Source organism: Narcine bancroftii, chromosome 11, assembly GCF_036971445.1.
Source record: "Narcine bancroftii isolate sNarBan1 chromosome 11, sNarBan1.hap1, whole genome shotgun sequence".
Classification (NCBI taxonomy): Eukaryota; Metazoa; Chordata; class Chondrichthyes; order Torpediniformes; family Narcinidae; genus Narcine; species Narcine bancroftii.
This window is the reverse complement of record NC_091479.1, coordinates 11,254,506-11,277,387: the sequence shown is the minus strand read 5'-3', so window position 1 is coordinate 11,277,387 and position 22,882 is coordinate 11,254,506. Positions and strand designations below refer to the sequence as shown.

The following is a 22,882-nucleotide window of genomic DNA, read 5'->3' as shown; positions in this document are numbered from 1 at the left end:
TAAAAATGAGGCCGTCAATAAATAAGAAATGAAATGGGGGATTCAGAAATAAACTTTACTCAAATACTGGAGAATACTGTGTACGCAGAAGTAATGGTTGATACCATGTAAATGTCGACCCCTATTTTTGTCCCAAATATCTGGTATTTTCCATACCAGGGAGGCATGATTGGCGTAGCAGTTAGTGCAATGTCTTTACAGCGCCTGCAATCGGGACCGGGATTTGAATCCCACACTGTATGCAAGGCGTTTGTACGTCCTCCCTGTGCCTGCGTGAGTTTTCCCCAGGGCCTCTGGTTTCCTCCCACCGTTTGAAACATACTGGGGGTTGAAGGTTAATTGGGTATAAATTGGGAGGTATGGACTCGTGGGCTGAAATGGCCTGTTACTGTGCTGTATGTCTAAATTAATATTAAATTTTTAAAAATTAATTATCTATCACATGTAAAAGTTGAACCTCACCCCCCCTCGTTTTGGCCCCGGCTGCCTGCCCACCTATCCAAGCTCCCTGAGCCCTGACTGCGGGCTCTCACCTGGGCCCCGGCCGCCTACTGATCTGAGCTCCTGGTGGCCTGACCGTGGACTCTCCCCTCGGCTACTCAGACAAACAAGAATTGGAGGCTGGAATCGAGCATTCATGCTTTGAGGAACATTGAGTTGCTTTGACCGTAAAGTGCGTTTTATTATTCTGTATTGTTGGATGTTAAAATGTCACCTGCACTACACAGTGGATTAATTGTCTACTTCGCAAGTTCAAAAGTGGACTTACTGAGATAGGGCCACTAAATGTTAGTGAACACAAAGCAAAGTTGAAGGGTTTGAGTAGTTCAGTGGGGCAAACATCAGGTGGAGGTCATTTAAGTAATGTTTAGGAAGTGACTTTTCTGGACACTGTGTCAGTGTTTTTTAACCTTTTCCACTCATACCACGTTAGGTAATCCCTTACTAACCACAGGATGACATACATACTCTGTGGTTAGTAAGGGATTACTTAAGGCGGGCGGTATGCGAGTGGAAAGAAAAAGATTGAGGACTACTGGGGCTGCATCCAAGTGATTTCCCACCTATAACTTCCAGTAGAACAACTCCTTTCCTCGGTTCAATAGAAACAAATGGATTTATAATTCAGAGGTGATTAAATATAGGATGTTATTCATTAATGGATGGGCAATGTTAATTATGCCATCTGTGCTTTCATCTCAAATGGAAATGCTTGTTTTAAGAAACTTTTGTTTCTGATCTCTTCCTGCTGCACTTGAACTTTTTTGAGTTTGTGTAGATTGTTTGGAATATAAACTAAAATTGATTACCAACGCCATCTTGCTTCTCTGCTGCAGGTCTGATGGTACTAAGCAAACGTTGAACCGTTGTGAGGCTTCCCACCCACAGCAATTTTTAGAAGTGCAACATGTCCCAACCACAGGTAAAAAACTTTTCTGCTCCATGTTTAAATGCTCTTGTAGTTTAATTCTGCAGTTGGTTAATGAGTTGGACAGGTTTTTCAGTTGGTTAATGAGTAAACAAACTGCCTGGAGAGGTTTTTTTTCCATAACCATGGATGTATGAAGGAAGAAAGCAGTGTAAAGCAAAAGCAGTACTGTTTATTCTTAATCCAGGTCTATTTGTAAGATTAAGTCTCAAGCAACAGGAAAATACACTTATCCGGCATCTACCAATCCTCATAGGTGCCGGATATCAGGTGTATTACTGTATACCGTTCATTGCCATTAAAAGCTCCCATTGAAGTTAATTGAAGGAATTATCAACTATATCACATCCCCCACTTCTACCAGAGCACATTTAAGTTCAAGGCTTGTTTTCTTTTCACCTCACGTAACATTAGTTTTTTTTTACATAGTTGGTTGGAATAGACCAAAACTGAACTGCTTCTCGGAGAAGAGGTCCCATAAACTTTCACCAGATACCTTGTGGGGGGGGGGGGTCCATAGCCAAAGAATGTTGAGAATACGATATTGAAGCTGTCATATGCATAATTCAAGCGCCTGCCCGCTTCTTGCTCATACTTTTGACAAAGGCTCGAAACATTGGCTAGGTCCTCGTGTGACCTGCTTAGTTTCTCCAGTATAATGTTTCTACTTCCCCATACAACATGCTCAATCAGTCTATTTTAATTTGGTAAAATAGCATGTAATTAGAATTTTCCAAGGATTCTTTTAATAGCTGGTTATTTTGTTGCTGCCTTGTAGAATTTCTATATTTTCTGAATCCTGTTGGACTTTGTTTTCTGTTCTATGCAGTGACATGCTTAGTAACATCTATAAAACCTGGTGTTCGTGATGGAGAAAGGAATTCCAGCTGTTTTTTTAATAGCCAGTTTTGCATCAACTATAAATTATGTGACTCAGGACCATAAATCTCCCTGCTCCATTTCTCTGAGGAAGTGCTTTGAGAGGATTTTTTTTCAGGAGGCCCTATTAACGCCTTCCCCAGGAAGGACCAGGACCCACTTCGATTTGCCTGTCATCATTTGGTCATGGTTCAAATGAGAATTCATTTCAAATCTATTTCCAAATGAGGTTGTTCACCCAGTGCAAGTTTCTGGTTTGCTTGCGATTTTTTTTTTTTTTTGGTACAACATTCACTTCATTTGATTGTTGTTCGATATAGTCAGCTGAGATCGTTTTTAGAATAACTGTATAAGATTAAAATAGTTTCGATCCAGCGGTATTTTTATTGGGTAGTTTGCAACCTCTGAAAGGCTTGGGATTAGATAAGTTTCAGCTTGCTTTTGTATATTTGGCTTTATCCGTAGCGAAAAAATCTATTGCTAGTACGTGGAAAGATACGAATATGATTGATATTAACAGATGGCATCATGAGATGAAATATTGTTTAATAATGGGAAAAATTACTATGTTTCACATGATAATTATAATTTTTTTGTTAATAAGCGGCTGTTATACTCGGAATATTTACATTTCAATTTATATTGATTAGATTTTAATATGTATATTTAACTTTTTAAATATTCTTTTTTTAATGGGTCTCCTTAGGAGAGTTGGCTGAAGGTAGGGGGGATCTTTTCTTTATATATAGATATATCTATAGATATATATATCTATATATATATCTATATATATATCTATATCTATAGATATATATATCTATATATATATATCTATATATATATATATCTATATATATAGATATATATATCTATATATATCTATATATATATATCTATATATATATCTATATATATATATCTATATATATATCTATCTATATATCTATCTATATATCTATCTATCTATATATCTATCTATCTATATATCTATCTATATATATATATCTATATATATATCTATATATATATATATCTATATATATCTATATATATATATATCTATATATATATATATCTATATATATATCTATATATATATATCTATATATATATATATATATATCTATATATATATATCTATATATATATATCTATATATATATCTATATATATATCTATATATATATATCTATATATATATATCTATATATATAAATCTATATATATATATCTATATATATATATCTATATATATATATATATATATAAACTAAAATTGATTACCAACACCATCTTGCATTTTATATATATATATATAGATATATATATATATCTATATATATAAATGTTCATGTTTAATTGCTGTATATGTCATATTTGTTTTTTGAACGAATAAATAAAGTTTTTAAAAAAAAAAGAGAGTCAGCTAAGGAGTAGTTACAAACATTAAAAGGTCTTCTGTTTGTTTTTCTCTGCACCATTTTGTCTACCCCCTCCATCTTTGGAACTTGAAATATTTTATTTCCAATGTTTCTAATTTGATGAAAGATCAAAACATTAATTCCATATCTATTCACAGATCTATTCTTTGTATTTCCAGTATTTTTGCTTATTTCCAGACTTCTATTTTGCTTTTAATGTTCTTGCCTTTGGCTTTGTTATCCGTACGCGTGTGTAAGTAGAATGCCCCACTTGACTGTGTCCAATTTCTTTTTTTAACTCGCCATGGTTAGATCACGTTGGCTGTGTGAAGTGCTAAATTGGGTATAAAGTTTGTGTGTTCAATTAACAAACCAAGAAATGGTTTTCAAAATACTTCAGCTGAACTTGTTTTAACAGCAGCGGTCAAATAATTTTCTATGAAGCTGATCTTTTTGGTCACTTTTCTGTTGCAGACAATTTGGGCATCGGGCACGGAGTGTATCGCGAAATACAATTTTAGTGGCAGTGCAGAGCAAGACCTTCCATTTAACAAGGGTGACGTTCTCACCATTATATCAGTCACCAAGGTAATATTGTTCATCAGTGTTTCCGTGGAGACAGTAATTATCCAAAGGAGTTAATCTTCGGTCATGTTACTGACGTGTTTGCTAGAAAGTGTTTGCCATTCTGAATGTGATTGTGAAATGGCGCTTGCTTGATTAACTGCTTTTTTTTCTATTTGTTTAGCTCTTCAGGCGACCAAATGTAGTTCTTGCCTCAGTAATGAACTGATCAATGTCATTTCCAAGTGAGGGAAAATTCGCAATGAACAGGATGGTTTTTTAGTATATTCCAGTTGAATCACACAAGTCTATTTTTTTTAAATAAATATGCTATATTTATATTTCTCGTGCTTAATCTTGAGTAAAGTTGAGTGTGGTGAATGTCTGCCAAGCTGCCCGTCTCCCCTCTGGTGAGCCTTGCTGTACGAACATTGGCTGTGGATGATCTCTACTGTTAAGGACACTCCCCTTGGGTATAACTGTATACGCATCTATTGTCTTTCATTATTGTACCATGAGTTTCTGCTAGTAAAAGCCACGATTATTGTTCGACCACGTCGTCTTTGCCTACTTCATCAGCTGTATAAAATTGTCAAATTCACTTACTGTTTATTTTGTAATGTCTTGTCCTTACCAATTGGCATCTGGTTTTGAGTTGCTTCCGGGCTCAACCCTTTGAGTCAAGTGGTGATTCTAGATACAATAATATTGTATCCCACTAGCAGCTGTAGAATGCAACATCCGTGATAAGTACAACCTTGAAGTGTATTTGGTCTATTTTAAATGTTTTAGGCTGTTAGAATGATGTTCGCTCCCACTTATCACCACCTTGGTCCATGTTACTTTTCATAATACAGTAGAGCATTTAAAACATTGTCTTATGTCTTGGAAACTTTCTTGATAGGACACCAGACCATTCCAAATTGCATTTTGGTTACTTTTGAAATGTAATGGGGTGTTAAGCACATTGCACCTAATTTATGCTTTTAATTGATGTGGTAATAACATGGTATTAATCTGAATCAAGGGAATAATATTTGCCCATTACCCCCCCCCCCCCACAAAAAAATAATTTCCTGTTAGGATTTCCATTTGATCCTACATTAATACTTCAGAGACTTTGTTCTTTATATCATTTACCTTTTGCTGAAATACAAATGAACTTTTAAAAAGTCTAAATGAGATAGCGATGAGAAATTACATTTCTATATTAGCCATCCTCCAATATAAAAACTCATCAAACAAATTTTTAACTCAAACTTGGGCAATTTATATTGGAAGAATATTGTTTAAAAATGGGTAATTCAGCGGTGAATAGCCCATTATTTTCATTGTTAGGAGGAAATTAAAATCTTGGTGCACAAGGTCAGATGTGAATCGAGAATTAACATTTTTATTGCCAGTATTGATTGTCTCTGCAATGTGTGGCATATAACTCAAAGTACGAAGAATAATCCAGGTCGTTTGTATTGCTAATGTCCGTATAGTTTTATTCCCAGTTGTGTGTGCATACTACATGTAATGAAGTAAACTTGTTCCTTGTTTGTCCTAGCATTCTACATACCATATATGCTGGCCTATAAAGACGGCCTTTGAACTTAAAAAAAATGTCACCCCAAAACCAGAGTTTGGCTTATTCACCAATTATAAAATCTGAACCTTAACAGCAAAGTCTCAGCACCAACCCCCTGGCAAGGTCCATCTGCCCAGTCCAACTGCCGTTGGATCTGTACATGCTTTAAACGGCCTGTTACAGAAGCCAGCAGTAGTTTATTTTAAAATATGCTAATAATTTTAAACCTTTATTGGGTAATTTGGCATTAAAATATAGTGAATGAGCCCACCTCACTGACAAAAGGCAAAGGAGGAAAAACCCAACACCCAACCCCAACCAACCAATTTTCCCTTGCAACCGCTGCAATCGTGTCTGCCTGTCCCGCATCGGACTGGTCAGCCACAAACGAGCCTGCAGCTGACGTGGACTTTTTACCCCCTCCATAAATCTTCGTCCGCGAAGCCAAGCCAAAGAAAGAAAATAGTGAATGAGTATATTAAATGTGAGTGCCTAACAGTAGTAAGTGCATGGCTTACACATCGAGTATAGCGGTGGAAATTCAGGGGACCGTCTTGTATGCCGGCATATATGGTCTCTTAAATAATCATACATGGCTTAAATTGTCTTCTGTAATTTTCATTTTTTAGGATCCAAACTGGTACAAAGCAAAAACCAAAATTGGTAAAGAAGGAATTATCCCTGCAAACTATGTCCAAAAGAGAGAAGGAGTCAAGTCTGGTGCCAAGCTTAGTCTTATGCCGTAAGTAGATGGTGTGACATTTTAAGCAAATTATAATCGAATATTATAAAATGGGTGCCTGTAACCTTACCATGTTGTTTCCTCTTCAAGGCAAAGAAGCAGATGGGGAATTGTCACGGTTAGAAATAGTAAAACCGTCTTAATTCAGGAGGCCTTCTCTCCTCATTGTGTACAGGGGGCATTTATTGGGGTCGTTTGGCACCACAAACTCATGGGTGGAAGGGCCTGTTACCATGCTGTATGCCTAAATTAAAATTTATAATTTAAACATTTTGATGTGGTGAGCCGGGCAACATCCCTGGAAAGCTTGCATTCTCCAAAGATTTCCACTGGTCTACATTTGTTTGGGTTTTGCACCTTTGAATCAATGCAGTGAAGTGATCTCTTTCTAATCCTGGTCCTTTTACATTCTGGTGTGCTTACTGGCTTGAATCACGATTGGGTTAATTGATATAAGCAAACTAAGTCTTGCTTAATCATGAAGTGGAGTTTAATCAAACTGCTGAAGATAGAAATATAGTTTCCCAATCTATATCGTAGTCGCAAGCTCCCTTTCTGCATTCTCCTCAAGATGTATCTTGAGGAGAGGTTGGGGTGTGTTTACTCTTCCAACTTGGCCTTGCCGGTCCATTTTAGAAAATGTAGAAGGCACAGTTATAATGCCGAAAGTTAGGTAACATTTTTTGTGTGGGGAAGATTTCGCTCAGGCTGTTGATATCATTTGCCTTCAGTGAGTGAAACATTAATGGCTGCACACACTGTAGTTAAAAACACAGAAATGCTGGAGGAACTTGGTGGGTCTCGCAGAGTCCATAAAGATACCCGAGTCCTTCAAAATGCAGTTGGGCACCGGGGGGGGGGGGAGGAATGGCAGGGGGAGGAGGACAGACCAACAGTCAAAAACAGAGGCCAGGAGAAAGGAAAGGTAAGAATTGATAGGGCAGGAAGAGGAGGGTTTTGGCTCTGTGAATGAAGAGCTGCGGTAAAAGAGACAGGGAAAAGGGAAGAGACACAGCTGCAGGAAAGGAGAGTGGGAAAGATTCAAGGAAAGGTCGAAATGAATGCCATCAAGTCAGAGGGTGCCCAGATGCAATATGATGTGTTAGTCCTCTAATTTGCGGGTGCTGAGATGGCAATAACTATTCCGTCAATATTTCGCCAACTACTATTCCCATAATTCTCTCTAGTGACAATTGCAGTTGTCTTCAGTTTATTATCACTAATGGAAGTACAAGAAGTGTAGTGTCGGTGCGACAGCTTTTACTGCAGGGGTATTGCATGTTATTTATTTATTATTATTATTAAATGATGCCTCTTGGTGGATGTTCAGTCATGCTTTGGATGTGGGGGAGGCACTTGGAGGAAGCAGCTATTCAAACTCAAAACATATGCACGAGGCATAATGTATTTTTAGAATTGATGCCTAAACTTCTCCAACTAATACCAATCAACAAACCCTGTATTTTTACTTCACATGAATGGCCTAAGGGCTTGTTGGCTTTAAGAACGTCTACTAATATCCTTATGATCAACAACTTGTCAAAGTAGATATTCCTATTTAAAAGCCTAGATAATGCACAAATTGTTTCCAATAGCTTAGAATCTACAACTGCACAATTAATAGAAACTACAGTTTTAAAAAAAAACCCGTATCTGGCACCTATGGGAATTGGTAGATGCCGGATGTGAATTTTCCGGTTGCTTGAGATTGTGTGTTCCTTGATTGGCAAGGTGTGCCAATTTTAAATTTCTGGGGTTTTTTTTTTTTACCTTTTTTTATTTTCTGCGATTTTTTTATTTTTTTATTTTTTATTTTTTTACTGTACTAAGCTTCGGTCTGTTTGAGATTTAATGATTAGGGATTTCTTGCAGCCACACAAGAGAGGGAAAATGTTCTAAATGACATGAATTTGTTCTGGCTCTCTGTTATTCTTCCTTGTTGAAAGGGATAGCCAGAATTGATTTTGGGGTATGAGGTGCTCTTATTTTCAGTCAGCTGATTTTTAAGAAATGCATATCATAGAGATTAATTACTTAGCTACAGGGCCAGCTAAATGGTCATAATAGTTACATCCAGTGTTAAATTTCAATTGATTTTTTCTGGAATGTAACAATGTCGATCTTTGTGGAGGAAGAAGTAAAAAATAAAACGTTTGATGCTCTTGGTTGTTCGATAATAATGGGCGGGGGGGGGGGTGGGGAGAAAGATCCCCGATTTTAGTGCTTTAAAAAAAATTAAATTGATATTGCGCAGTCATTTGGGGTAGGTCTGTATTGCACTTCAGTTTTCAAAGAGCCTGAATCCAACCTGAATACAATTTCTAGCACATTAAGATATTGTGACGCTATTTGAACGAGACTCCTTAATGTTGTCTTAGTGAAGGAAAATGAGGCTCAGTTTAAATTTCCCAATTTAACCCGGACGTCGAATTGGCTTAAGATTAAATTTGATGTGTGCTGAATTCGGTAACTGTCTTTTTTTTTTAATTTGAATTCTTCTGAAGCTAATAATTAGTTTTGCCTATCTCGATTATTTGCTCAGAATACTAAAATATTTAATGTGTTTAATATGGTATCCCCATGCAACTGACCTATGTTATACCATGAGTGTATATTTTCGGTCTCTTCTTGTAACTGTAGTAGCAATTTTGGTCCTTGGAGCCCATTGGCAAAGGGGCCATTTTTAAATTTTTCTCATTACAATTGTCTTAAACAAACGTTGTTAAAACTAGATGCTTAAGATGTTGAGCAAGCTGAAATTCAGTTATAGCATTCTGTTTTCCCCCTTAATTTCTAATTTTTATTTTTCTCTTTTTTTTAGCCACATTCCTTTACCGATCTCCCATCACCAATACCTGTTGATCCATTTCATTGCTTCCACTTGATCAAAGGCTTCTCCATCACCACTCTTCATTTCTCTGCAAGCTATATCTACAAGGGGGAGCCGATATTAAACTTTTGTATTTTTACCTATTAATTTTCCACAATTTTTTGCCACTTGCTCGAGGCTCCATGTTACTTGAGCTTGGAGCCCCTTTCACACTGACATCCTAGTAATTAATGGCCCATATTCCGGTTAAAGGGCCAGTGTGAACGCTCGCAAATTTGCACGCAGGCGTAAAATCACCCCGGGAATGGACCGCCTAGGTAGGGTGTATCGTCCCCAGGGTCATCTGATGCCAATTAGTCCAGTATGAAAGGGACATGGACTATCCAGGGACAAAGTAGCAACATTTTTACGTGAGTGCAGGAACGTGGAGGAAACCAAAGATTAAAAATAAATGTAAACTTCATATTCAATTTACTAAATCCTGATCAATGTATTGCGATCTTGTACTAAAACAAAAGTAATCTTGCCTAATTATAGCCTAACTAAACATTATGTGTAGCACAGTATGAGCCCTTCAGCCCCGTTGTTGTGCCGACCTATATAAACCTTTATAAATTTATAAAGACTGGGGGAAAGTCGCAGAGAGAGAGTGTGATGGCAAGACTGCCCTCCCAGAATTCTGTGCAGCAGAGAAAGGGCTGTCTGCAGAGAGCACTCATGGAGAGGTTTCTCTGCCACACAGAATTCTGGGAGGGCAGGTCTGCCATTGCTCACATGAAAGTTGTGTATCTTTGTAATTCATTGTCCTGGTTACAATTTAGTGACGTTGAATGTTTCAGAAAAATGGCAGCCGTCTTCATGGTTTGGCAATCATTCATTCCTCCTGTGGTAGCTGTCACTCTTAGTCCCTATATATTTTTGATCCCAAAATGTTTGTATTGTCTGGTGTTTGTTCTATCATTTTCATCAAGGCAGATTTGTTTCCTGTCTTGGAATGCACTGCAAAACACAACATGCATCAATAAAACCAGACACCGTAATTTACCCCTATCCAACAAGAGAATGGATGACTAGCTAAATTAGAATCTGCTGGAATTACAGGATGTTAACATTTGAGAAATTGTGTATATTTAAACAATAAATAAGATCAGAACACTGTAAATACTCAGGTAACTCAAGCAGCATTAGTAGGAAGTGAAATGTTATCCTTTTGAGACAAAAACCCTCAGGGGGGAAAAAAAAGCAAGTTTTGAATTCCAGTGGTAAAAAGGATAAAATGAATCCTTCCAGGGTTGCCATGGGGGGTAAACTGGAGATAAAATTATTTGGTTGGTTCTAAGAACAGATACAGATAACACATACAAAGCAAGGTGAAAATTGTAGAACAGAAGAGAAAAGCTGGATGACCTGTAGCAGAACTAATGGTAACAATAGATACCGAGTTATCTGAAATTTAAGATTTAATTCTGAATTTCAAACTTTCCTCAAAGAAAATTAATGAAATGATTTAAAAAGCTTCCTGTGGTGCAATTTGAAATTTAAGTAAGTTAAAACATATAAATAGGCCCTTCAGCCCAGTGTAATCCTATTTGCCAGTTTTTGCCCATATGTCAAAATGCCTTTTTAATGTTACAGATGCACCTGCTTCTAGCAGCTCCTCCATATTCCCTTCACTGTGTGTGTGGTGGGGTGGGGGGGGGGGGGAAGAGGGGGAGAGAAGGTAACCTTCAGGTCCATTTCTAACTTTCCTCTGCACCATCTAGCTCTGGTATTATTTACTTGCCTACACCCCTCGTGATTTGATAAACCTCCAAGGTCCCTTCTCCGCCTCCCACACTCCAGGGATGAAAGTCTCAGTCTATCCGTAAAATATGAGCAGGCCAGAGTCAATAGCGTTCTTATGAATCTTTCCTGCACCCTTCCCAGATTAACATCTTGCCTAAAGCTGGGTGGCCAGAATTGCATGCAATACTCCGTGTAGTCTTCTCTAATTATAACTTGGCATCCAAACTCCTGTGCTAAATCCTGGCCAATTGAAGGCAAGCGTGCCAAATGGATTCTTCACCCGCCTGTCGCTATTTTTGTGTAACTATGTACCCCCTAAATCTCACTGTTCGACACGCTCTCCAGGGTCCTATCAATTCATTGTGCAAGCCCTGACTTAACCTTCCAAAAATGCAGCAGCTTACAGTTAAGCAGAGGTAAATTCCATCGGCCATTCCTTAATTTACTTTCCCAGTTCATCAAGACCCTTTTATAATTTGAGTTGTATTGACCTGAAGAAATTTGGTGACAGCATTTCTTCGCTTCCCATGGAAATTATCATGCAAGGTTAATGTTGAGTTAAATTAACCCAGAAGAGTGATGAATCCAAGGCATTCTCTGCCCGTGGAAGCAGTGGAGATGACCGCAGTAAACAAGGCAGGTCACTGGATTTGAGCCCAACTCTTTTCCCCGTTTCCTTTAACACTAATCCTTGCATTTACAAATCTACAAAGCCACTCATTTCCCCTTAATATCTCAACATATAATGTGATTTAACCCTTCGATCATTATTATAAAGTTGAACATGAGCTATGCTCCCTCCAAGAATGTGCCCTCTGAACATTATTGAAAGGGTGAAAAACTACAACATACTGTTGTGCAGAGGGACTTGGGAGGGCTTGTGCATGAATCGCAAAACGTTAGGTTGCAGGTGCAGCAGGTTATTAAGAAGGCAAATGGAATGTTGGCCTTCATCGCTAGAGGAATTGAATTCAGGAGTAGGGAGGTCATGTTGCAACTGTATAAGGTACTGGTGAGACCGCACCTGGAGTACTGAGTCCAGTTCTGGTCTCCATATTTGAGGAAAGATATACTGGCTTTGGAGACGGTCCAGAGGAGGTTTACTAGGTTGATCCCTGGGATGAAGGGGTTGACTTATGATGAAAGATTAAATCGTCTAGGATTGTATTCGCTCGAGTTCAGAAGAATGAGAGGAGATCTTATAGAAACATATAGGATTATGAAGGGTATGGATAGGATAGATATAGGAAGGACTTTTGAGCTGGCCGGGGAAACTAAAATGAGAGGACACAGTCTCAAGATTCGGGGGAGTAGATTTAGGACAGAGATGAGGAAAAATAGTTTTTCCCAGAGAGTAGTGAATGTTTGGAATTCTCTAACCAGGGAAGTGGTTGAGGCCGCCTCATATAACCATTTACGGAGCGGAAACAGGCCATGTTGGCCTTTCGAGTCCGCACCGGTTCACTGATTTTGTGCGCCCTTTTCAGGCATTGGTGATTTTAAGTGTAGTGTATCTTTGAGAATTTTAACATCTATCCATAGGTACTCTGTACTTTGGATGTGAAATTTCATATTCTCATTAAACATATTTAAAATTCGATTAGATAGATGTTTACATGATAGAGGAATTAGGGGATATGGGGAGAAGGCAGGTCGGTGGAGTTAGGTCATAAATTAGATCAGCCATGATCGTATTGAATGGCGGAGCAGGCTCGATGGGCCATTTTTTGGGCTCCTCCTGTTCCTACTTCCTATGTTCTTCCTGGAGATTTTTATTTTGCCTTCTCTAACACTGTCCTTTTGTACATTGCAGCTGGTTTCATGGAAAAATTACTCGTGAGCAAGCTGAGCGCCTACTGTATCCTCCTGTCGATGGTTTATATTTGGTGCGGGAAAGTACCAACTATCCTGGAGACTACACACTGTGTGTGAGCTGTAGTGGGAAGGTGGAACATTACCGAATCATTTACTCTTCCAAAAAACTCAGCATCGACGAGGAAGCCTACTTTGACAACTTGATGCAATTGGTAGAGGTTAGCTTGATTTTTAATATCTTTTAATAGTGGGTTTAATTTAAACTCTTATTATGAGCATCCACTTTTTCCATTATTTGACATGTGTATTGATTTTCCTGTACAACCTGTAGTCTGCAATATTTCAGAATTTAATATTCAATATTTAATGGATTGCTGAAGAATTGCAGACTTTTCTAGTCTCAATTAGTATTTCTTTTACGTCAAGTTTCACTGTACTTGTAGGTTTGAGATCCACTGAGCAACTTTCTTTTCTCCAGGTGGACTGTTTACTTCTAACCAATTATTTTCCACATTGTCTGCCTTTGAGCATGGGTCCATTGTGTTTTTAAACCACTTGCACAATGTTTTAATATCCTTTCCACTTAAAACAAGGTTATATTTTTCATTGTTACCATTATCGTCAGTTACAAGGTGCAGAAATTACAAGCAACATTTTTAAATGGCATCTGGTTTAAAAAAAAAATTGCTTAAAATCCGCGACTATTTTTCGATCAATGCCCTAACTCCAAGTCAAGAGATTTATTAAAGGAAAGGAGCCACTCAAATTGTTTTTTGTCATTGGAAACTGTGGGTCATTTTTGGATTTGTTTCTTAACATCTAGAACCATAAAGTATTGCAGCACAGAAACCGGTCCTTCTCGTCTGTGCCAAACTATTTTGCTGCCTGGTCCTACTGACCGTACCTAGTCCAAGAATTGTATCAGATTTTCTACCAAGTTCCCATTACTTGGTGTTGAATTAAAAACAGAAGGTCTGTCATTTGACTTCTTCAGAAGCATTTCCTTGAATCATTATTAATATTAGCAAAAAGTGTGAAGGCAAAAATAGATCTTATAGCTTCATGCTGTTTGTGTATGTCTGAGTTAAGTATATCTTCCCTTTCCCACATTTATTCTTGGAACTTGAAACAAATCAAATATATACCGACCATGTAAACATGTGAAAATGAATTGGGGTAGAAGCACGTTCTGGAAGATGCTTTCTGATCAGCAACTCTCTGGGAAAAACTATTTTTCCTCATCTCTGTCCTAAATCTACTCCCCCGAATCTTGAGACTTCTGTAAATAGCAAGTTATGTTTCCAGAGATGTTTTGACAGCTCCTTCAGTTTAAGGGTGGGAAGGTTAGTGCACGCTGTTGCAGCGCTGCCCATTGGGATCATGTCTGCATTGGTGTTTTCCAGGAACTCCGGTTTTCTCCCACCATTCATAAGGTACTGGGGGTTATAGGTCAATTGGGTGTAACTGGCACGCGCAGGCTAATGAGTCGATAGGGCCTGTTACCCTTCTATAATTTTAATTTAACTGTTGGTCAAAGCCTTAAGTTTGCGATTTTTGAGTATCTGTTGATATGGTATATAAAATATAGTAAAACTTTGTCCTATTATAGTTTCCAAGATTAAAATGAGAATAGTTACTCCTACATTTAATTAGGAGTAAAACACGAAAGTCTGAAGACTCAGTGATTGAAGTAAAAACACAACACTGGAGAAACTCAGCAGGTCAAAGTGTGTTTTTTATGTAGCAAAGATAAAGATACATAACCAATGTTTCAGACTTGAGCCCTTCATTAAGATATGAGGAAAATGTCGGCAAGTGCCCGAATATAACGGTTGTGGGGGGGGGGGGGGGGGGGTGTGGTGGGCGCGTGTGGCAGAGGGAGGAACACAGTCCCACAGGCAGGATGTAATATGTAAGACATGAGGCAAGAGAAGCTGCAGATGCTGGAATCTGGAGCCAAAAAAACTGCTGGAGGATCTCAATGGGCCATGCATCATCTGTGGATGGAACAGAGCCACACAATAAATATTTTGGGTTGTGACCCTGCATCCAAAATGTAAATTACCTCAAATTTATCTACGTCTCTCCTTTGAAACGAGGGGATTGAACATGCCAGGTCTTACTTGTACAATGAGGGGAAATTGCTCACCATAGAACTATGATAAAATTATAAGAGGGACCCCGAGTCTAATGTTAGAGGAGAGTCAGTTCAGTGTCACAGACCTCTTAAAGTTCTGGACTTCAGCCCTGTTATGGTGATCGAACCTCCAGCAGAAATGATCAGGGGTGGTCCTAAAATTAAAGGCTTCGAAGTCGATCAAGTTCAACACGATTATTTGATTAGCTGGTGATATATGTCTGAAGCCAAAGAAAGGTTCCATGGAGAAATTACAGGAAATAAAATATGGGAGGGTATCAGGGTAGAAAATAAATATGGAAAAAAGTGAAATTTTACCAATAACAAAACAAAATTATGAGCGCTTTAAAGTAAACTATGGAAAAATGATGGAATTTAATATTTAGGAATCATGCTCAATAACAATTTGAGCAATCTTTCTAAATTGAATTATTTTCCTTTATTGGCAAAAATAGAAAATTATTTGCAGAAGTGGAAAGACCTGCCTCTGACCTTAATAGGAAGGGTTAATTATATTAAAATGAAGGGGTAACATCGATTTATTAATGCGACGTATGGTTTGGTGCAATACAATTTTCTTCATCAATTATATTTGACTCTGCAAAGATTGCACAAGCGAAAGCCTGAAATATCCAACAGACGTTTCCAATGTGGAGTAGAAGAAGGAACATTTCTCCATTCCATTTGGTCCTGTGTGAAAGTAAATGTTTTCTGGCTGGAAAAGTCAGAAGTGTTATCTAAGATTACAGGAGTCCACTTCCCAGGCAATCCAGAATTATTTATTGGGGAGTGTTATAGACATCAGTAACCATTTAACTAAGTTCCAAATCTCATTTACTATGATTGCGTTGGCAGTAGCTAAGAAATGTGTTGCCATCAGGTGGAAATCAAATACACCAATTTCTCTGAAGAGATGGACAGTTTTATTCCTATGGAAAAGGGTCTAATGTAAGAAACAAACACGATATATTCCTGAAGACCTGATAACCGTATTTGAACTTTATTGGTGCACAAGTGTCATGTTCGCTCCTGTAAATGCATGATCTGTCCTCAACCTTAATCTATTACATTTACTAGTAAAATAAACTGTGAGCCTTGGCGGAAATATATATATAAAAAATATATACGCACACACGCGCATGTGTGTGTGAAGAATGTATAAGTGATAGGTGTTTGAAAACCAAAAGTTAAATATATATTTTTTAAAACAGCAGGATCGGGAGAAGGGAAAGAATTGTCAACGTTTTGGATTAGATCTCTTCACCCACTTGCTACTCGATCCCACCGAGTTCCTGTAGCAGCTTGTTTTTAGTTCCAAATTCCAGTATCTGTATATTCTTACTCTTGGCAGCAGGTTGGATATACAGAATGTTTCCCAAGCAATGCAGAAACCTTTATATAAAACTATTAATCATATGTTTCATTCTGTTACTAGCATTACACCATGGATGCTGATGGGTTGTGTACACGTCTTATCACTCCCAAACTTATGGAAGGCACAGTGGCCGCACAAGATGAATTCTCTCGAAGTGAGTGGCAAAATTTAAACCAGAATGATTTTTGTCTCTCACCTACTTCTATTTCCAAACATGAACCTGCTATGACAAAGTTGTTCAAAGACCTGGTCATTTGGATTGGAATCTTTCTGATTTAGATCCCCTACCGCCCAGACCAGGCTCCTTCGTACTCCTACCATCAGGAAGGAGGTACAAGAGCCTGAGGACGAACACCCAACATTACAAAAAACAGCTTCTTCCGCTCTGCCATCAGATTCTGAAAGGACAATGAACCATAAACACTACCTCACTTTCTCCTTTTTATTGAGCAATTTATTTATTTTGAAATATAGTATAGCAATACTTGCTCTGTAATGCTGTCACAGAACAACAAATTTCTTGACATATTCATGACAGATGATCATTCTAACTAAAAAAAAAATCACTTTACAAGTTTATCGTCATCTGATTTAACAAGTTCAACCCTGCGTTCTGCGGTCCACGGTGCAAAACATGCAATACGCAACCAGATAACCCTCCTCCCCCCCCCACCCCACACTGACTTTCTACATATGCAGGAGAAATATTTATAAATATTGTTTCATTGAATCTGAGAATCTCGGAGGGTCAGTGTGAGCAGTTCCTTTGGTCGTATTCTCACTGCCTGCGGGAAGAAGCTGTTCCTCAGCCTGGTGGTGCTGGCTCTGATCCACCTGTACCTTTTACCTGATGGGAACAGCTGAAAGATGCTGTGTGCAGGTTGGAAGGGGTCCTCAATGATCTAGTGCACCCTCTTCAGACAATGATCCCAGTAGATCACGTTAATTGGACAAGGGGGAGGGGAGAGAGGGAGAGACTCCAGTCATCCTCTCCGCCTGTCTTAGGGTCTTGTGGATTGACCTCCAATCCATTTCCCTACATCAACCATACCACACTGTGATGCAGGCAGCCAAGTTGCTCTTGATGGAGCTCCTGTAGTAGGTTGACGTGATAGTGGTCGGCAGCCTTGTCCGCTTCACTCTTCTCGGGAATTGCGGTTGTGGTTGCACCTCCCTGACAAGTGAGGACAATAAGTCACTAGTTAAGTGAGATACTCTCCACTACAGAGTAGATATCTGCAATAATTTATTTCCAAAGAAGCAACATTAATGGTTCTTATTGATTTCGATTGAACTTTTGTTTTGCAGGTGGGTGGGCACTAAATATGAAAGAACTCAAATTATTACAAACAATAGGAAAAGGAGAATTTGGAGGCAAGTATTATTCCTTAATAATTTATTACGCTGTGCAGTGATATCCTGCCATGTTTGTGTATTTCATTTCTCACTGCTTTGTGCTTTGAAAGTTTGCATTTAAGTAATTTTAACAAAATTCTGGGGGCAGGGTTAGTGTGGAGGTTCATGCAAATCTGTTACAGCGTTCAGGACCAGGGTTCGAATCCTCCTCTAAGTAGTTTGTACGTTATCCCTGTGTCTGCATGTGTTTCCTCTCGCCGTACAAAACTTGGGTTGTTTGGGGGGAGGGGTGTTGCACAGGGTTGTGGGCCGGAAGGGCCCATTTCTGTGCTGTATATTTAAATTTGTTGAGGGTAGTCATGTAAAGAGTGCCTTTACTGCTCTGTTTTCCTCTTTTTTTGTTTGTTTTTGCTAATAATGGTGCCAGAATTCAAATAGATGTTGCTTGCTTTATGAATATATAAACAGCTTGCATTTGTATATTGCTATCCATTGTAAAGGTGGGCAATTTAAGTACCTTGAGAGTGTGACAGCCTTCCGTTTTGCATGTTCTCTCTCTCTCTTGAGCACTGATGAGATGGACAATAGACAATAGGAACAGGAGTAGGCCCTATGGCCCGTCGAGCCAGCACCGCCATTTTACAGATCATGGCTGATCACTACCATCAGTACCCCTTTCCAGCCTTATCCCCATAACCCTCAACTCCTTTGCCCACTAGAGTCTTATCTAACTCTCTTTTGAACATAATCAGCAAATCTGCCTCTACCACCCTCTGTGGCAGAGCATTCCACAGATTCACACTTCTCTGGGTAAAAAAATGTTTTCTCATCTCCGTCCTAAAGGGCCTACCCTGTAGTCTTAAACTATGCCCTCTCGTCCTCGTCTCCCCCATCATTGGGAACAAGTAATCCGACTTCACCCTGTCTATCCCCCTGATGATTTTATATACCTCAATCATGTCCCCCTCATCCTTCTAAACTCCATCGGATACAAGTCCAATTTTTCTAGCCTTTCAGCATATGTCAACCCCGCCATCCCTGGAACTAACCTTGTAAATCTGCGCTGCACACCCTCTATAGCTAGTATGTCCTTCCTCAAAATTGGAGACCAGAACTGGACGCAATACTCCAGGTGGGGTCTCACCAGGGCCCTGTACAACTGCAGAAGGGCGTCTCTGTTCCTATACTCCAATCCCCTCTTTATGAAAGCCAACGTGCCATTAGCCTTCTTCACAGCTTTCTGAACCTGCATGCTAGTCTTCAGTGACCGGTGAACAAGTACTCCCAGATCCATTTGCTCCTCCCCACTCCCTAGCTTGTCTCCATTTGTCTCCAGATGGGTGACGTTTTACTTATCAGTCTGACCATCAGAAGTACTTCCCCCTCCACTGCTCCTCAGATGTTCTGTTGAGATCTTCTGACCACTGGACGGGCAGATGAGGCTTTGGTATGAAACCAAAAGACCCTGCCTCCTACGTACAAGTAGATCTTTATCCGAATCTCTGTGCATGTGGAGTTGGACACGTTGCTTCCCCTCTCCCTTGATTCGGGTATGGCTTGAGTCCATGGGTGCCTTTTTAAAATTCTGAGTCCCTCATGGATATGCGCTGCCCTTGTCAGACTTCTCTGTATTGATTATTTATTTCCTGTCTTTTTGTTTTGTTACCCTGCCTTATCAATCTATAAGGTTCCACCATCTGCAACAGTGTTGTTTAAAACGGTCAACTCTGTGTGCTCACACTCTGATCTATGCAAAACTCCACGCACCCCCCCTTCACTAAACTGTGTTTATCTGCAGATGTGATGTTGGGTGAATATAGAGGAAACAAAGTTGCAGTCAAATGCATTAAACACGATGCAACTGCACAAGCATTTATTGCTGAAGCATCTGTAATGACGTAAGTTTTATCTTGAAACACACTAGACTGCACAGAATTAATTTAAAACTTCAGAAATTAAACTCTTGATGTTTGATATTTGAACAGAAGTAGAAATGGCCTGAACTTCTGTCCTATATAATGTATTCCACCAAAATACTTTCAGGTAATTAAATTGTTCAGAGAATAAGGCAAGCATTTCAGCTTGCATTGTTGTGGCGAAAAGTGCAAAAGCGGGTCACTTATCACTTGTTATGAGATAGTTAATTACAAATTCACTTTCACTCATCTGATGTACTTGACACTGGTTCACTCAGCTCATTTACTTCAATATTATCAAGTTTGATGTTTATAGGAGTATCTCTTATTTCTTCTTGCACAATATTCAGAACAACCGGCTAAGTACAGGCTAATCGGCTAAACTGATTAGTTTATGTCAGGAAGTGAACTGCTAATGCTCAGGATCTTGTTCAATTTCTGCACAGGCCTTTTATTTTCTACATTCAGTAACTGCAGCATTTTTAGCGTCACCAGCGTTAGACGAAATCAGAATATTAGCAGAAGTGTTTTGGTAGTGCAATAGAATCCCCATTATCTGGAATTCAATTAAGCAGAAACCCAAACAACCGGAAAAAAAAATTAAGGAATTAAATAGATAGAATTTAAAATAGGTAAGAATTCTACTGACAATACTGGATTTTTTTGTACATTCTAAAATTTTAAACGCTCATTGTAAAAGCAAAGGCGTAACTTTTTTTTTCTTAATGCAGGCAGCTCCGCCACAAAAACTTAGTTCAGCTTCTTGGTGTCATTGTGGAAGAAAGTGGCTCGCTGTACATTGTAACGGAGTACATGGCAAAAGTGAGTATTGGACAACTGGGTGAATGAAGGACTGTGGTTAATGTATAACTTGTATTCTTAGAATGTTGCCACAAATCTAGGATGTGCTTGTGACCTTCAAGGCTTGTATGTATATGAGCATGGAACACTCTTTATTTTGATTTCGGGGTTAGGATTGAGTAGATGAGCAAAAGAATGTAGGGTTAGAAGATAGGAGAAAGTACGCAGGCACCATGATTGAAGAAAAACACAATGCTGGAGACACTCAACAGGTCACTCTACTTTGTTAATCCCTTGACGAAGGGCTCAAGCCTGAAACTTTGGATATGTCTCTTTATCTTTGCTACATAAAGTACAGTGGACCTTCTGAGATTGTCCAGCATTTGTGCTTTTACTAGGGTTAGAAGATTAACTGCCTAACAGTAGATCTATTTAATGGGGTTTCTAGACAGTACTTGGGATTATTTTCAAGCTGTTCAAATTGCTTGTGAAGTAATTTTCAGAAGCAGTTAAAAATGGGTCTATTTAGAGGTTAAACAGGAAAGTCTGCAGATACTGTGATGTAAGTACAGCCCACAAAAATGCTGGAGAAAGGCCAGAGGAAGCAAAGGTACATGACAAACGTTTCAGGCGCCTGAATCAAAAGGTGAGGGTTGGGGAGGAGGGGCACATGGATGAGGTTGGGAGGGGAGGGCAGAAGAGAAAAATGCTGAATTGATAGGGGGAGGGGGGTAGCTGAACAGAGGGGGAAGGTGGTGGGGAGCTGGAGAAAATGATGCAGAGGGGCCAGGAAAGAGGTTCTGCTTTTCCTTAATGGAGAAGTACATGTATTTCCCCTCTTGCGATCACATTTGTGAATGGTGGTAACCATTTGTGAATGATCAGATTTTTTAAAATTGATGTACTTTATATTGCTGAAGTTAAATCAGATCATTCAATCAAAGGGGCAGTAATTTATGGCGCTGGTAATTTTGATTTGCCAACAGATATTTGCCAAATTTAGCCTTTCAAATCATGTTTGCTCACCAAAATAAAGCTTTTAGAGAATAACGTTTGGTTGAAGGAATGCTGAAGGGGATGATTGCTTTTGTTCTCTTCCAGATTCAGATTGTGATTTAAGCACTCAGTGTAAGGTTATTTGCCTGTCCAAATGAGCATAAGCGACCTCCGCCGCGATTAGCAGTTAGCGTTCTTTCCAGCAAATTCAATTCCAATTCTCCATATTGACAGAACTCATTGCCACAAGGTTGCCTGGTGATCTGTGGGCAGATGTCCAGGGACTTGGACCATTATCCAAAGTCATAAGCTTGAATCCCACCACAACAGATGGTTAGATTAAATTTAAACAATTAGCTAAATATAGAGCTAAAATCCTGTTGTCAGCGATGGTGACTGTCAATTTTAAACATGGTTAACTGAAATCTTTCGGGGAAGAATATCTGATGTCTGACTCCGGATTCGTTAATCTGATTCTTTTGTTCATGGTCAATTAGGGGTGGACATTCTCAGGAGTGTTCATATTGTATGGAATAATTTATTTTATCATCTTGGGACTCGAGGAAAAAAATTGAAGCAGTTTTAGGATGAATGAGAATCCATTTACACACAAGCAAAAATTATTTCTATAGCTCATTTACTCATCTCATACCTCTCAGGCCAATGTTCTCTAACAATCATGTTTTTCCAAGTGACAGACCTACAGGGTCCCCTCCCTCCCCACCAATCATCCCTTTGTACCTAGCCCTGTGACCAGAGGAGATGCTCCACTTGTGCCCACACCTCCTCCCTCGCCATCATTCAGGGCCCCAAACAGTCCTTCCAAGTGAAGCCACATTTCACGTGAATCTGTAAGGGTCATCCACTGCTCCTGTTGTGGCCTCTACATTGGAGAGACTGGGCGCAGTCTTGGAGATCACTTTGTTGAGCCTGTCCACTGCAACGACGTGGATCCCTCCCAGTGGCCACCCATTTCATTCCCTTGCTGGCATGTCTGTCCACAGTCTCATGCACTGCCATGCTGAGACCACCCACAAACTGGAGGAACAACACCTCGTCTTCTATCTGGCACCCTCTAACCGGATGACATTGACGTCAACGTCTCTGGCTTTTGTTTTGTCTCTCTCCCTTTTCCCTCTGTCTCCCTTCATGCAGACAAAATCAATTCTCTCATTTTGGTCTGGACTCCTCCCCCTGCCAGCGCTGTCTCTATTGAGATTTCCTAATTTTTAATCTTTGCTCATTCTTTGAAAAAGGGCCCAG

General features: G+C 39.1%; 1 protein-coding gene across 6 annotated transcripts in view; it reads left to right on the top strand.

Moving 5' to 3' along the window:
• Window positions 1–22,882, top strand: part of csk (C-terminal Src kinase) — a 105,248-nt gene that overhangs the window by 68,385 nt on the left and 13,981 nt on the right. For all 6 annotated transcript variants that reach the window (XM_069902610.1, XM_069902607.1, XM_069902612.1 and 3 more), the window contains 8 exons: window positions 1,338–1,423; window positions 4,204–4,317; window positions 6,496–6,608; window positions 13,037–13,256; window positions 16,611–16,704; window positions 17,859–17,924; window positions 19,705–19,804; window positions 20,554–20,644. In XM_069902610.1, the coding sequence (XP_069758711.1) occupies window positions 1,409–1,423; window positions 4,204–4,317; window positions 6,496–6,608; window positions 13,037–13,256; window positions 16,611–16,704; window positions 17,859–17,924; window positions 19,705–19,804; window positions 20,554–20,644 (813 nt within the window). In that variant the 5' untranslated portion in view covers window positions 1,338–1,408. The remainder of the gene's footprint in view (window positions 1–1,337; window positions 1,424–4,203; window positions 4,318–6,495; window positions 6,609–13,036; window positions 13,257–16,610; window positions 16,705–17,858; window positions 17,925–19,704; window positions 19,805–20,553; window positions 20,645–22,882) is intronic.